Source organism: Delphinus delphis, chromosome 8, assembly GCF_949987515.2.
Source record: "Delphinus delphis chromosome 8, mDelDel1.2, whole genome shotgun sequence".
Classification (NCBI taxonomy): Eukaryota; Metazoa; Chordata; class Mammalia; order Artiodactyla; family Delphinidae; genus Delphinus; species Delphinus delphis.
In genome coordinates, this window is record NC_082690.1 from 26,522,476 (window position 1) to 26,538,316 (window position 15,841).

Here is a 15,841-nt window from a genome sequence, read left to right on the forward strand (position 1 = left end):
GACATAGATTTGGGTTTTAAAAAGATATCTCTGGTAGTAGTATGATACACAGTTTGAAGGGAGGAGTGATTAAAAGCAAGGTGCCTATGAGGTGCATAATGCAATAGTCCAAGATATTATGGGTTTAAACAGAACCCTATGACTTTAGTTCATTCCAACTAATCTGACAAGTTAGATCAAGACCACCTCTTCTATTCACTGCCCCACCAATTGATTTTGTGTAATTAATCCTTAATTAATTAAAGATTTAGTTTAAATATGTGAGCATATAAATTAACTTAGATGGTCTCTAAGTTTCTTCCCTGTATTGTTTCCATTATTCTAAAATAAGAACTTGTCTATGGATATTCCAAATGGCTTGCAGACAAAATACTGTCTGAAAGATTTTTTCTTATAAAAAGAAATGTGGGTTGTGGGAATCAAGGAAGATTTTTGAGCAAAAGAAAAATATGATCATAGATTCCACTGGGAAATTAAATTTCACAATGAAGAGTAGGATAGATTGATGGTTGAAGGTTATGTTGAAGGGAACCATTTGGAGCCCATAGAAATAGTTCATATGTGAATCATAAGGCCTGAATTAGACAGTGGGTGGGCCCTGGGAGTGGATAGGGAGGAATGTATCTACGGGGTAATTCTAAGATGAGAGAGAACTTGGAGCCTGGCTGGATGTGGGGATGGGACAAGGGAGAGGAAGAATTGAAGGTAATTTCATTGATTCATGTCCACCTTAAATCTGATTCATTATATCACCAAGATCATATTTTATAAAAATTAAATTTTATTGCTTATAAAAGTAATACCTAGTCATCATGGAAAATATATTTGCTCTTTAATTTATTTATTGAACAAATATTTAAGAAGTACCTCCTATGTGCCAGTCACTGTTCTAGGCACTAGGGATAGAGTAGAAAACAAATGAAAGAGAAATCCCTGACCTCATGGATATTACATAGAGAAAAGGAAGGGGGAAAAGTGAGGAAAATTGCCCAGATCCTTTCTTCTGCCCTAACTTAACATTTTGGAATATCTCCTCTATATCTCTCTGTCTCTCTCTCTCCTGAGCTTCCCTTCCATCTCTCCCTCTCTTTTTCTCTCTTTCTCCTTCTCTTTCTGTGTATATGTGTTTGTATATGTGTTGTTTGTTTAGCAGCATTTTGGTCTCTTAAATATATGACTTTTCTACCTTAAATTATAGTATAAGATTTCTCTTCCCCATGTTAGTACCTATTCTTCATTACTGTCTCTTAGTAGCTGTGTGAACCTAGGCAATCTCTGTGCCTCAGTTTCCTTATCGCTTAAAATGGTAGTACTTCCTTTTAAACACTGTTGTGAGGGCTGACTTGATACATTTAAAGTGCCTAGAATAGTGTATGTTACGATGTAAGCACTCAATAAATTTAGCTGTAAGTATTATTTTTATTATTAATATTTTAAATCATCATTAGTTACCACTATATTACTTCTTTTTTTTTAAATGCGGCCCTCTCTTTTTAATAGCCTTTTTAAAAAATTTATGTTTTTTATTTTTGGCTGTGTTGGGTCTTCATTGCTGCGTGCGGGCTTTTCTCTGGTTGCAGTGAGCGGGGGCTACTCTTGGTTGCGGTGTGCGGGATTCTAATTGCAGTGGCTGCTCTTGTTGCGGAGCATGGGATTTAGGCACACGAGCTTCAGTAGTTGTGGCTCGCGGGCTCTAGAGGGCAGGCTCAGTAGTTGTGGCACATAGGCTTAGTTGCTCTGAAGCATGTGGGATCTTCCTGGACCAGGGCTCGAACTCGTGTCCCCTGCATTGGCTGGCGGATTCGTAACCACTGCACCACCAGGGAGCCCTATATTACTGTTTTTAATTATTTAGATTGCTTTCATTTTAAAGTAACTCTAAATGGGCATTTTTTAAATACATCTTTATTGGAGTATAATTACTTCGCAACGTGGTGTTAGTTCCTGTTGTACAACAAAGTTTATCAGCCATATGCATACATATATCCCCATATACCCTCTCACTTGAGCCTCCTTCTCACCCTCCTGATCCCACTCCTCTATGTCGTCGCAAAACACTGAGCTTATATCCCTGTGCTATGCTGCTGCTTCCCACTAGCTATCTATTTTACATTTGCTAGTGTATATATGTCATATATACATATATATATGTATATATATATATGTCACTTCCCCCCAGTTTCCCCCTCCCACATCCTGGGTCCTCAAGTCCATTCTCTATGTCTACGTCTTTATTCCTGCCCTGTTACTATGTTTATCCGTACCCTTTTTTGTTTTTAGATTCCATGTATATGCGTTAACGTATGGTATTTGTTTTTCTCTTTCTGACTTACTTCACTCTGTATGACAGACTCTAGGTCCATCCACCTCACTACAAATAACTCAATTTCATTTCTTTTTATGGCTGAATAACATTCCATTGTATATATGTGCCACATGTTCTTTATCCATTCATCTGTTGATGGACATTTAGGTTGGTTCCATATCCTGGCTATTCTAAATAGTGCCACAATGAATATTGTGGTACATGTCTCTTTTTGAATTATGGTTTTCTCAGGGTATATGCCCAGTAGTGGGATTGCTGGGTCATACGGTAGTTCTATATTTAGTTTTTTAAGGAACCTCCATACTGTTGTCCACAGTGGTTGTATCAATTTACGTTCCCACCAACAGTGCAGGAGGGTTCCCTTTTCCCACACCCTTTCCAGCATTTATTTTTTCTAGATTTTTTGATAATGTTCATTCTGACTGGTGGGAGGTGATACCTCATTGTAGTTTTGATTTGCATTTCTCTAATAGTTAGTGATGTCGAGCATCTTTTCATGTGCCTCTTGGTCATCTGTATGTCTTCCTTGGTGAAATGTCTGTTTAGGTCTTTTGCCCATTTTTTAACTGGATTATTTGCTTTTTTGATATTGAGCTCCATGAGTTGTTTGTATATTTTGGAGATTAATCCTTTGTCTATTGTTTCATTTGCAAATATTTTCTCCCATTCTGAGGGTTGTCTTTTCATCTTGTTTACAGTTTCCTTGTTGTGCAAAAGCTTTTAAGTGTCATTAGGTTCCATTTGTTTATTTTAATTTTTATTTCTATTACTCTAGGAGGTGGGTCGAAAAAGATCTTGCTGTGATTTATGTCATAGAGTGTTCTGCCTATGTTTTCCTCTAAGGGTTTTATAGTGTCTGACCTTACATTTAAGTCTTTAATCCATTTGGACTTTATTTTTGTGTATGGTGTTAGGGAGTGTTATAATTTCATTCTTTTACATGTAGCAGTCCAGTTTTCCTAGCACCACTTATTGAAGAGACTGTCTTTTCTCTATTGTATGTTCTTGCCCCCCATGTCATAAATTAGGTGTACATGGGTTTATCTCTGGGCATTCTATCCTGTACCATTGATCTATATTTCTGTTTTTGTGCCAGTACCATACTGTCTTGATTGCTATAGCTTTGTGGTACAGTTTGAAGTCAGGGAGCCTGATTACTCCAACTGCATTTTTCTTTCTCAAGATTGCTTTAGCTATTTGGGGTCTTTTGTGTTTCCATATGAATTGTAAAAATTTTTTTCTAATTCTGTGAAGAATGCCATTGGTAGTTTGATAGGGATTGCATTGAATCTGTTGATTGCTTTGGGTAGTATAATCATTTTCTGAATATTGATTCTTCCAATCCAAGAACATGGCCTATTTCTTTATCTGTTTATGTCATGTTTGATTTCTTTCATCAGTGTTTTATAGTTTTCTGAGCACAAGTCTTTCACCTCCTTGGGCAAGTTTATCCTAGGTATTTTATTCTTTTTGTTGCAATGGTAAGTGGGAGTGTTTCCTTAATTTCTTTTTCTGATTTTTCATTGTTGGTGTATAGGAATGCCAGAGATTTCTGTGCATTAATTTTGTTTCCTGCAACCTTACCAAATTAATTGATTAGTTCTAGTAGTTTTCTGGTGGCATGTTTAGGATTTTCCATGTATACTACTATGTCATCAGCAAACAGCGACAGTTTTACTTCTTTTCAAATTTGTATTCCTTTTATTTCATTTTCTTCTGTGATTGCTGTGGTTAGGACTTCCAAAACTATGTTGAATAAGAGTGGTGAGAGTGGACATCCTTGTCTTGTCCTGATCTTAGTGGAAATGCTTTCAGTTTTTCACCACTGGGTATCATGCTTGCTCTGGGTTTGTCATATATGGTGTTTATTATGTTGAGGTAGGTGCCCTCTATGCCCATTTTTGGAGAGTTTTTTTTATCATAAATCGGTGTTGAATTGTCAAAAGCTTTTTCTGCATCTATTGAGATGATCATATGGTTTTCATTCCTTAATTTGTTAATGTGGTGTATCATATTGATTTATTTGCATATATGGAAGAATCCTTTGCATCCCTGGGATAAATCCCACTTGATCATGGTGTATGATCCTTTTAATGTGCTGTTGGATTCTGTTTGCTAGTATTTTGTTCAGTATTTTTGCATCTATGTTCACCAGTGATATTCGTTTATAATTTTCTTTTTTTGTGATATCTTTGTCTGTTTTTTGTATAAGGGTGATGGTGGCTTCATAGAATGAATTTGAGCATGTTTCTCCCTCTGCAATTTTTTGGAAGAGTTTGAGAAGAATCGGTGTTATCTATTCTCTAAATGTTTGATAGAATTTGCCTGTGAAGCCATCTGGTCCTGTCCTTTTGTTTGTTGGAAGATTTTTAATTACAGTTTTAATTTCATTACTTGTGATATGTATGTTTATATTTTCTAATTCTTCCTGGTTCAGTCTTGGAAAACTGTACCTTTCCAAGCATTTGTCCATTTCTTCGTGGTTGTCCATTTTATTAGTATATAGTTGTTTGTAGTAATCTCTTATAATCCTTTGTATTTCTACAGTGTCAGTTGTGATTTCTCCCTTTTCATTTCTAATTTTATTGATTTGCATCCTCTCCCTTTCTTCCTTGATGAGTCTGGCTAAGTGTTTATCAATTTTGCTTATCTTCTCAAAGAAACAGCTTTTAGTTTTATTGATCTTTGCTATTGTTTCTTCATTTATACTTCATTTATTTCTGTTCTGATCTTTATGATTTCTTTCCTTCTACTGACTTTTAGTTTTCTTTGTTCTTCTTTAGTTGTTTTAAGTGTACGGTTAGATAGTTTATTTGAGAGTTTTCTCTTTCCTTGAGGTGAGATTGAATTGCTATAAACTTCCCTCTTAGAACTGCTTTTGCTGTGTCCCATACATTTTGGGTCATTGTGTTTTCATTGTCATTTCTTTCTATGCATTTTTTAATTTCTTCTTTGATTTCGTCAGTGATCTCTTGGTTATTTAGTAGCGCACTGTTTAGCTTCCATGTATTTGTTTTTTTTACATTTTTTTTCCTGTAAATGATTTCCAATCTCATAGCATTGTGGTCAGAATAGGTGTTTGATATGGTTTCAGTTTTCTTAAATTTTCCAAGGCTTGATTTGCGATCCAAGATATGATCTATCCTAGAGAATGTTCCATGAGCACTTACGAAGAAAATGTATTCTGTTGATTTTGGAAGGAATGCCCTATATATATCAATTAAGTCCATTTTGTGTAATGTATCATTTAAAGCTTGTTTTTCCTTATTTATTTTCTGTTTGGATGATCTGTCCAGTGGTGAAAGTGGGGTGTTAAAATTCCCAAATATTATTGTGTAACTGTCGATTTCTCCTTTCATTGATGTTAGCATTTGCCTTATGTATTGAGGTGCTCCTATGTTGGTTGTATAAGCATTTATAAATGTTATATCTTCTTCTTGGATTGGTCCTTTGATCATTAGGTAGTGTCCCTCCTTATCTCTTGTAACAGTCTTTATTTTAAAGTCTATTTTATCTGATACAAGTATTGCTACTCCAGCTTTCTTTTGATTTCCATTTGCATGGAATATCTTTTTCCATCCCTTCACTTTCAGTCTGTATGTGTCCCTAGGTCTGAATTGGGTCTCTTTTAGACAGCATATATATGGGTCTTGTTTTTTTTTGGGTCTTGTTTTTGTATCCATTCAGCCAGTCTGTGTCTTTTGGTTGGGGCCTTTAATCCATTTACATTCAAGGTTATTATCGATATGTATGTTCCTATTACCATTTTCTTAATTGTCTGGGGTTTGTTTTCGTGGGTCTTTTTCTTCTCTTGTGTTTCCCACTTAGAGAAGATTCTTTAGCGTTTGTTGTAAAGCTGGTTCGGTGGTGCTGAATTCTGCTAGCTTTTGCTAGTCTGAAAAGCTTTTGACTTCTCCATCGAATCTGAATGAGATCATTGCTGGGTAGAGTAATCTTGGTTGTAGGTTTTTCTGTTTCATCACTTTAAGTATATCCTGCCACTCCCTTCTGGCCTGAAGAGTTTCAGCTGATAACCTTATGGGATTTTTTGTATGTTATTTTTTGTTTTTCCCTTGCTGCTTTTAATATTTTTTCTTTAATTTAATTTTTGTTAGTTTGATTAATATCTATCTTGTTGTGTATCTCCTTGGGTTTATCCTGTATGGGACTCTGTGTTTCCTGGACTTGGGTGACTATTTCCTTTCCCATATTAGGGAAGTTTTCAACTATAATCTCTTCAAATACTTTCTCAGACTCTTTTTCTCTTCTCTTTCTGGGACCCCTATAATTCAAATATTGGTATGTGTAGTGTTGTCCCAGAGGTCTCTGAGATTGTCTTCAATTCTTTTCATTCTTTTTCTTTATTCTGGTCCTAGGCAGTTATTTCCACCATTTTGTCTTCCACCTCACTTATTCATTCTTCTGACTCAATTATTCTGTTATTGATTGCTTCTAGTGTATTTTTCATTTCAGTTATTGTGTTGTTCATCTTTCTGTTTTTTAGTTCTTCTAGATCTTTGTTAAACATTTCTTATATTTTCTCAATCTGTGCCTCCATTCTGTTTCTGAGATTCTAGATCATGTTTACTATCATTACTCTTAATTCTTTTTCATGTAGATTGCCTATTTCCTCTTTATTTACCTGGTCTTGTGGGTTTTTACGTTGCTCCTTCATTTGTGACATATTTTTTTGCTGTCTCATTTTTTTTTTTTAAGAGTGGGATTGTATTCCTGTCTTACTGGTTGTTTGGTCTGAGGCCTCCAACACTGGAGTTTGTAGGCTATTGGGTAGAGTTGGGTGTTGGTTCTGAGATGATGAACTGTGTGAGACCTTACTCTGATGAATATTCCCTGGGGTCTGAAGTTCTCTGTTAGTCCAGTGGTTCAGATTTGGAGCTCCCAATGCAGAAGCTTCTGCCTGACCCTGGGCTCATGAACCAAGATCCCACAAGCCACCTGAAGTGGCTGTAAATACCAAAGTAAAAAATAAAATTAGACTAGGAAACTAACAGACATGTTAGAAAGAATAAGCCCCACGCCCATATGTAGTGAGGGCCTATGCTTAGGACCCACAGGGCTAGAAAAGGCCCTGGGGACTGTGTGGGTAGGAGTGGGGCTTAGGATCAAGGAACAGAAGGGACCCAGGTGTCCCCCCACCTCTGGTCTCATAGGGCAGGGGACCTCACCTGGGAGCCCAGCAGGCTGCCTGGGCTTGAGTGGGCAGTCCTCTCCTCTCCTGCTCCTCCCAGATGGCTCATCCTGCCTACCTCTCTTGATCTCCCCAGCCTCCCTCCTATGGCCCCAGCACCCACGCAGCCTGGATGGGGTTTTGGAGGGGGTGGGGGCACCAGCTTGGGAGCTCAGCAGGCTGCCTGGCTCAAGTGGGCCAGACAATCGCCCTCTGCTCCTCTCCTGCTCTTCCCAGAGAATCCCTCCCACCTGCCTCTCCTGATATCCCTGGCCTCAGGGGCACCGATCTTGTCTGGCCTCCAATTTTCTTCCCCCCTCAGTCCCCCTACGTTCTACCGGTTCACTTTGGGGCTCCTCCCATCTCCTTGGGCATCAGAGTCTCCCACCAGTGGCTGATAAGTGCCCTAGTTGTGGGGAGACACTGACTCCACATCTTCCCACACTGCCATCTTGACTCCACCTCCCCTGCATTATTTTGATTGTCATCCTCTTGGTGCTTTCAAGCTCCTGGGTTCGTTCTAGGTTCAGACTTCAAATAACTTCTCTGATAGTTGCCAAGTTGCAGCTAGGTGGTTTCTATTCAGGTAAAAATTTGATTAGTAAGTGAAGACTTTATTTGTTTTCTCCATCATGTAGGAGATTGGCCACCCTGACTGACACCTTGAGAGAAGGAAACTCTTTGAGAATGGCCATCAGTGGCAGTGTGCTTCTGGGGCAGCACCAGCTTTGGCTACTGTAGGAAGCTTCTCAAGAAGCATTTGGGATGGGCGGGCAGGCCATCCACCTGGGACCTGTGCCCATACTGATGTCAATTTTGGGGGGCTGCTATAACAAAAATACTATGGAATGAGTGGCTTAAACAACTAATATTTGTTTTTCACATACTGGAGGTTGAAAAGTCCAAGATCAAGGTGCATCTTTGGTATCTGGTGAAGACACTCTTCTAGGTTTGTAGATGGTCATCTTCTCACTGTATCCTCACAGGGCAGAGAATGAGAGAGAAAGGGAGAGGGTATGGAGAGAGAGAGAGAGAGAGAGAGAGAGAGAGAGAAAGCTCTATCCTGTCTTTTCTTATAAGGATAAGAAAGGGCTCTTATAAGGGCTTTCTTATAAGGACTTCAATTCATGAGGGTTTTACCCCCAAAGGCCCCACCTCCTAACTCCTAATTGTCCAAAAGAAATTATTAACAACATCCTTTTTTTCTCTCACAAGTGTCCTGGTTTGGAAGATATATCTTCCAGACCTTTCTTTTAGGTCTGGTATATATTTAAGCTTCATTTCAAATAGGAAAGATGGTACATTACCAAGCAAAAAATATTTTTTTCAGTACAATAACAAGAACTGTGAGAAGGAAAGTCAGATTGAAGTCATAATTTTCAGAAATGGTGCTTCAAAGAGTTTTCTTTCTGTAGTGCAAACTGGAATGTGTTTTTAATCATAGCAAGTAGTGTTTTGAAAAACTTGGTAGAAGCATGCTACATAATTTACATTTTAAGTGGTCAACTCTTGTTCAATGAAGTATAAGCAAACTAAAAATGCTCAAGGGAAAAACACAAACACATCACACTTTTTTTAATGCCTTGAAAGCTTCTCCTCTTTTTTTTCTTGCCTCACTTCATATTACAGGGTAGAATGCATCTTCCACAAAGAGGTGCAAATAAGAAATCTAGTAATACTCAGAACTAGAAGGAGCTGGCACAGCTTGTTCATCCATGTTAAGATACAACAGAGAGAAATCATTCAAGGAGCTGGGAGGGAAAGCTCCTAGCTTTGTTACCATCAACTATCTCTACCTGAACAGAAGAGACATGAGCTGGTATAGGTGCCACATATTATCAAGCCATGTCAGTGACACAGGACCATAGTGGATAGGAAGAGACAATACATACATGTGGCTTCAAAGGCTGTACTGAACATGGAAGAACACCTTCATAACATAGCAGCTACAGCAAATTCAGGGTTCCCAAGACAGGCCATTTACTGGGTTCACAATTCTCACTTACTCTGGAGAGGAATATTTATTCTTGTCACTACTCATGGTATATATCATGCTTTAACCAACTCCTTCCCTTCCCCATTCTAAGAAAGGACACAGGGCTATAAAAGATGCAATGCAAAATCCTTCCACCTGGCATACAGCTGAAAGGGAAAGAACAGCAAAATCCCAGAGGAGCTAGAATGGACCAGGAAACAACAGGCACCTTAATGTTTTCTATATCAGCTGTCTAGCAGTAGACAAATCAGGCTTCAGAGGAAGCTGCAAAGGAAAAGCTTGATCTTATTCTCATTAAAGCAACACCAGGCCTCAAGATTAGTTAAATAAAAGCAGTCTCTCAGACATGACATACTGTAATTCACACCCGATTACTCTGAACGATGGCATGATTATATTCAGCTTCAGGTTGTCTGTCTGACATTCTACCCACTCACATATCTGCATATTCAGAAGCTGTACAAGCACAAAAATATTAAAATGAAATACACTATACATTACAGTAGAATGACATGTAATTTATTCATAACTGAGTTAGGCAGTACTCAAAATTCACTTAGATAAGCAAGTGAGTACACAAACATCTAATAATACTAAAACTGATAGTCAGAAGGTATAAAATACCATGGGTATGAAATGCCATGGTAAATACTATTCAACAGACTACAATCATAATTAATTCCAAACTAAATCATGGTTTTTAAAATGATTTTAAGCAGTTTTGAAATGACTTGATTTTGTTCTCCTTCCAAGCAATTTATTTCCTCCACTGATAAAAGACAAGGTCATTAGTTTCAAGAAATATTACAGAATGACATAGCTCAGGTTCTTCTCTTGCAACACATTTTCTTGCAAATTGTTTTTTAATATTACCTCTTGACATAGACAACAAACCAGCCACCACTCAGTGCCCCAAGCAAAGATGCCTGGATCAGAACAGTGCCAGGGTGTAACTCTGAGTTCAGCAAGAGGCAGGCAGTGAAAAAGCTGTTGGAGCTTTTGCAGTGTGCATACTTCTTTTTTGAGGCTCCAAGCAACATAAACATATTTAGGCATCCAAGCCAGTAAAATTATGGGAATAAAATAATTTGATGTCCAGATGACTATGCCACAATTACAACTGGGGGTAAACTACAATATAATTCTGCGGTACTTCAAAAAACCCCAGCACCTACCTAAATTTGCTTCTTGTTAGCCTCGTTACATTTTCATGAAGTGCAGCAGTATTTGCAAGAATGATTTGTCTTATCATGTGTCTGTTTGTATTATTTTAAAGTCATACTTTTTTGGAATGAGGTCCAAGCATGAACCTGGCTTGAAGAGCTAGCAGCTATAGTCATGAAACATCAATAAATTAAAAGGCTTTCACAGAACAAAATTCAGCTAAATCTTTTACATATAAAATACAGCTAGAGAAATACAATTCTTCAACACTAAATTATGAGGGAGAGGAAGCCAATTTAAAAAAATAGAAAACTCTCTCCATACCAGGTGTCAAAGCAAGATGTAACACTGCATGATGCCACAATATGAGCAGTCACTGGATGACAGATACTGCAGAAATTGTGGTATTTGGGGATCTGGTAATTATGACGAAGATATGAAGACACTGTACTAACAGGCATGCATACAATCACTGTGTGCATTCAGTGTGTGAGCTGGGACCTAAGCAGAGATCTAACACAATAATGAGGCACTGTCCTGGGGTATCCATTAAAACTAGTGTGGGTGACTATATGTTGATTAAACCTTCCGAGGCAGCAAAATGTGGGCACAATGCCATGTCTGGATTCTGCAGCTGTTTTATGATCCTCTTGCGGAATTTCTCCCGCACACGATTAAATTCCATTATGTCCATGGGGTCCTCTTCAATCCAAAACTTATGAAACTCGTGCATCAAATAGCCTGTTAGAGATAAGACAGTGACAAGAATGCAAGGGAAAAAAATCCTTAATCATATTCAGAATCACCCTAAATGCTGAAAAAGATGTCAGACCAACTAACAGCAACCATGTCACTCAAAGACAAGATCAAAATACAGCAAACACTACTGTTAAAATTATTCTTTAAAAACCAGTGCAGTGGAAGCTACCAACCTGCAAGGTTTTTGCAATTGGTCCTAGAATTATTCTCACTCTGCTCAAGCAGGAAGAAAAGTCAATTCTGCCATTTCTAGAATATGAGTAACAACTGGAACATATTTTGAAAGGTTGACAGTAACTACTTCATTCTTCACCTCCTGATTAAATTAACATAATGGTGTGATTTTTCAAAAGTACTCCACTCAGCCTTTTTTCTCTTGATATTTGATTTGAGTAAAGTTTTAAATTACCCTGACAAATCAAAAGAATGCATTCTGACAATCTATTATAAGACAATAAAAACTGTGAATCAACTCTGAACAATAGAGTGGTCATTAAACTATATGAAATTGCTAATAAGACATCTTTGCTCTGAAGCATAATTTCATATTCAAATACTTTTTTGTCTCAAAAATGTTATGTGGATTGGGAACATTTTTGGAATAAATGTTAAATATTTGATATGAGAACCTACTTATTGTATTGTTTCCCCACTGTACCCCTCCCTCCTCATTTAGAATTGAAATGTGAATAGCTTTTTAAAAGACAATAATAAGTATTTGCATGTAGTAAAGCAAAAGCAAGCTCAAGTGTCTCATAATAAGAAAAAAGTATTTAAGGAAATAATACTAGTTAGAAAAATGGAAACCAAACATTACACAAGCTTTAATTTGTCTTAACATTAGAAGGCAGTAGAAGATAGTTCAGAGGAAGGATTCTGGAGCCAGAAACCTGGTTTAAATCCTAGCCCTTCACCTTCATGGGAAGGAGTAAGCAGTAGAGATGACAGAGGGCAGGGGAAGAGAACTTTGGAACAAACATACTCAATTCTAATAGTAAAAACAATTCAATAGCTTTTATTTTTCTGGTAACTAGCTACTTATGGGATAACCTTTAACATAGTTCCATAAACAGATTTTTAAAAACCTTTATTCATATCTCACTGTAATACAAAATTAGAAATGACCTTCCTTCCTACCCCCAACACACACTGCCAGATGTGGGTCTATTTCCACAAACTTACCTGGTTACTCATTCATGACATTTTTAAGTATGCTTGTACATCTTAAAGTATATGGTCTTTCTCTTCAACTATAGGAGGAAGGGTAGTAAGGAGAGAGAGAATTTATTTTATTTTTTCTTTGGGTTGACTCATTTCCTCTAGGCTTGGACTGCCTCTGGGCCCTCTACACACATTAACACATTTTGTTAATCTGTGTTAACACAAGTTAACATATTGACTGATTTTAACATCTCAGATGGGAACACATACCAACCCTCACCCAAATGCCTCTGGGCTACACCAACCAGGGCCCACTGCCACTGTAGTGGGAACGTGACCATATCAGAGAAGCCCCAGATCAGAGGTATCAGCAATCCCAGGAGCCATCCATCTGTCTCTGATCCATCTGATGCTTGGATTCCCTGTGGCAGCACCCAGTCTTGAACTTTTCTCTTGACAACACTAACATTAGCCTGGTCCATGAATGAAGAATCTGATTCTTTAGAGGTGCTTTCTCACACTGGGCCAAAATTTCTTGCCCCATATTTCTTGGAACAAATTCAATCCTTCTCCAACTCAGGTATCTGAAGTGCCCTTTATGCCATGAGGTTAAGCATCCCCATTTCTTCTTACCATTTCTCATATGCCATGACTTGGAGTCTGTTTATCATCCTGGTTGTTTCAGCACACACTAACAGAAATTCTTTCCTCTCATCTCAGTATCTTATTCAACCAAAAGAGTTCAATCATCTATCCATCCTAAAGTATCCCAAGAATGGCATGAGGTACTTGTAAAAAATGAAGACCCTCCCAGATTCAACCAGACATCTCAGTTCAGTAAGATGAATCTCATGTCACTGAAGTATGAAATCCATTGATTTAGAAGATGCCCTCTTTTTAAGTTCCCTTGGTTTCTTTCTGAATGCTATAATTTTTATGGTTCTAAATAAAATCTATGATCATTTATAATTTCTTCTTCCTTGCTATATAAAATACACACATAATTTTCCTGACTTTGCTTCTGAGCTCAAATAAACATACCTGACCTGTTTTGTATATAGAGTCAGGTTTCCAATACTGATGAATTAAAAGCATCTCATTGGTACCTCATGATTAATAAGTTATTTACTCCATTGACAATAATAAGTAGGCACTGTGAAAAATACTTTAATGAGAAATTCACTTTTCCACAATGTACATTCTCATTCTAGAAGTGATCTAGGGTAGCATAGAGTTTTAGAAGAATACAGATCTCTTTGGTTTCACCCTTTTTCTACCTTACATGCAACTACAGGAAAACATTTTGAAAGGTTTAAAAGACAGGCTAGGAGAGGAGTAGAAGGGAGAGGGGTGGTTAATAATCTAACACCATTCTCCTTCCTCTCAAGGCTACAAAAGTCAAGGTGTAAATCTTGCAAACTGATTCCCTAGGACTCTCTCTATCCTGTCAGAAAAATAATTAGACACTGTATAACATGATTTTAATCAAAATGTAGAAATGGTGGCTTGGCTTCCAGGGTACATATCATAATCATAAAACTCCACTCATTTATATAACATTACAGAGTGTTCATAAATTCATTTGGCAAATTGATCAGTTGGCCCATCTGCCAATTAACAAATATGTAACAGATACAAGAAAAAGGTAGAGTTCTTATGCTCCCCAATTCTCAGTTTCTTGGAGAGGGACCAAGGTAGACAATTTCAGATGATGATTTGCTAGCTAAGGAAGCTAACAAAATGGCATGAAGAGCAGAGGGAGGAAAGAGGGGTCAGGGTATTGCTTATAGTCTCTTATTTAATTCTTACAGCAGCTTTATGGAATAGGTAATGCAGATGAGGACATTGGGTTTAGAAGAGATACTTGAATGGTGTACAATCACACAATTATAGCTGGAAGCTGGAAGCCAGTACCTGAAATCTGCTGCCTTTTCCAGTGTACTCTCTTTTTCTGGTTCTTATTCCTACTGAATAGCTCCTTCTTTTGAAGGTCAAAGAAAAGCTAATTCTTTTTTCCCTTCTTGCTATTGTACTTCCTTCTGCTCACTACACCTAACCTTACTTTATTTCAATGCAGCTGCCTGTTCAGTGGAGCTTTAGATTGAATGTGATTTTCATAGCATACTGACTTGGCAGTGCCGTGCTCACTGAATAATACTGTAAAGTCAAAATGATAGACCTATTATATTCTTATATTCTTTCATCTAGATGAAATACCTGTTTGGAATAATAATTTGGCTTTCCAACCCAAGACTGCAGCATATTTGTTGTTGCTTGAATGTGTCTTGGTTTTGCTTCACTGCATTCGGTTAGTAGACTGCAGAGACACAAGGACACAGGTAATTGCAAGAATATTACAGAGAAGAGGTGCAAAACTGATCATGTCTGATAGATGAGCAACGAATTCAGAGCACAGTTTTCTTCTTCAAGAGAGGCCTGAGTCCCTCTGCCTCACCCCAATCCACAATGGGATTGCTGCTATTTCTAAAACCTGGTGAGGGCCTTAAAAAAAAAGTAATCCCACTGCTTGCTTACTCACCCAGGTTGAGATTCTCTTGGAAGCCTATCAATTCAGGACAAGGCCAAATTTTTCCAGAGTAACTAGACTTCCTTTCTCCTGAAAAGGACACCAGCCAATATTTTTCCCTCCCATCCATCCATCCATCCATCCGTCCATCCATCCATCCAACAAATATTTACTGAGCACCTATTCTGTACCAGGTTCTGTGCTGTGGATATAGTCATGAACAAAATAAATATTCCTGTTCTTATATGTCAATTCCTATGATTCTAACTTTGATTCTCTCCTGCAAGAGCTCCCCACTGTATGGCTCTGATTTTCTCCTTAATGCTAATGAATCCCAAATCTGCCCTTGTAATTCTTCAGAGCTCCACAACCTTGTATTAGAATGCTCACTATTCATTAGAATGCCAACTATTTGCCCCAAAGGAACCCACCCCTGGTATACCTAAAACTAAACTCATTCTATTTTCCCTCAGAATTGCTTCCCTGGCTTCCCTAAGGAACATGGTAACTATAGAATAGTGTAAGTACGAGGGGTAGAAAAACAAAGCAAGTGGTCCTATTTATCTACGTTTATGCTCTTTCAAATGGCTTACAAAACTCTTTCAAGATATCCCCCTTCCCCATTCCTGCTCTTACTACTGTCATCTCTAGACACCCCTCCCCCACCCCAAATCCTATGCTCTATTCCTTGAATCCACCACACTGTTTGTCTTGTGGCCT

General features: G+C 37.9%; 1 protein-coding gene across 1 annotated transcript in view; it reads right to left on the minus strand.

Annotated features, from left to right (window-relative positions):
• Positions 1–9,065: 9,065 nt before the first annotated feature.
• ELMOD1 (ELMO domain containing 1) overlaps positions 9,066–15,841 on the minus strand; it is a 112,828-nt gene continuing 106,052 nt past the window's right edge. Inside the window, exon 11 of the mRNA XM_060018018.1 lies at positions 9,066–11,415. Within this exon, the coding sequence (XP_059874001.1) occupies positions 11,243–11,415 (173 nt within the window). The 3' untranslated portion in view covers positions 9,066–11,242. The remainder of the gene's footprint in view (positions 11,416–15,841) is intronic.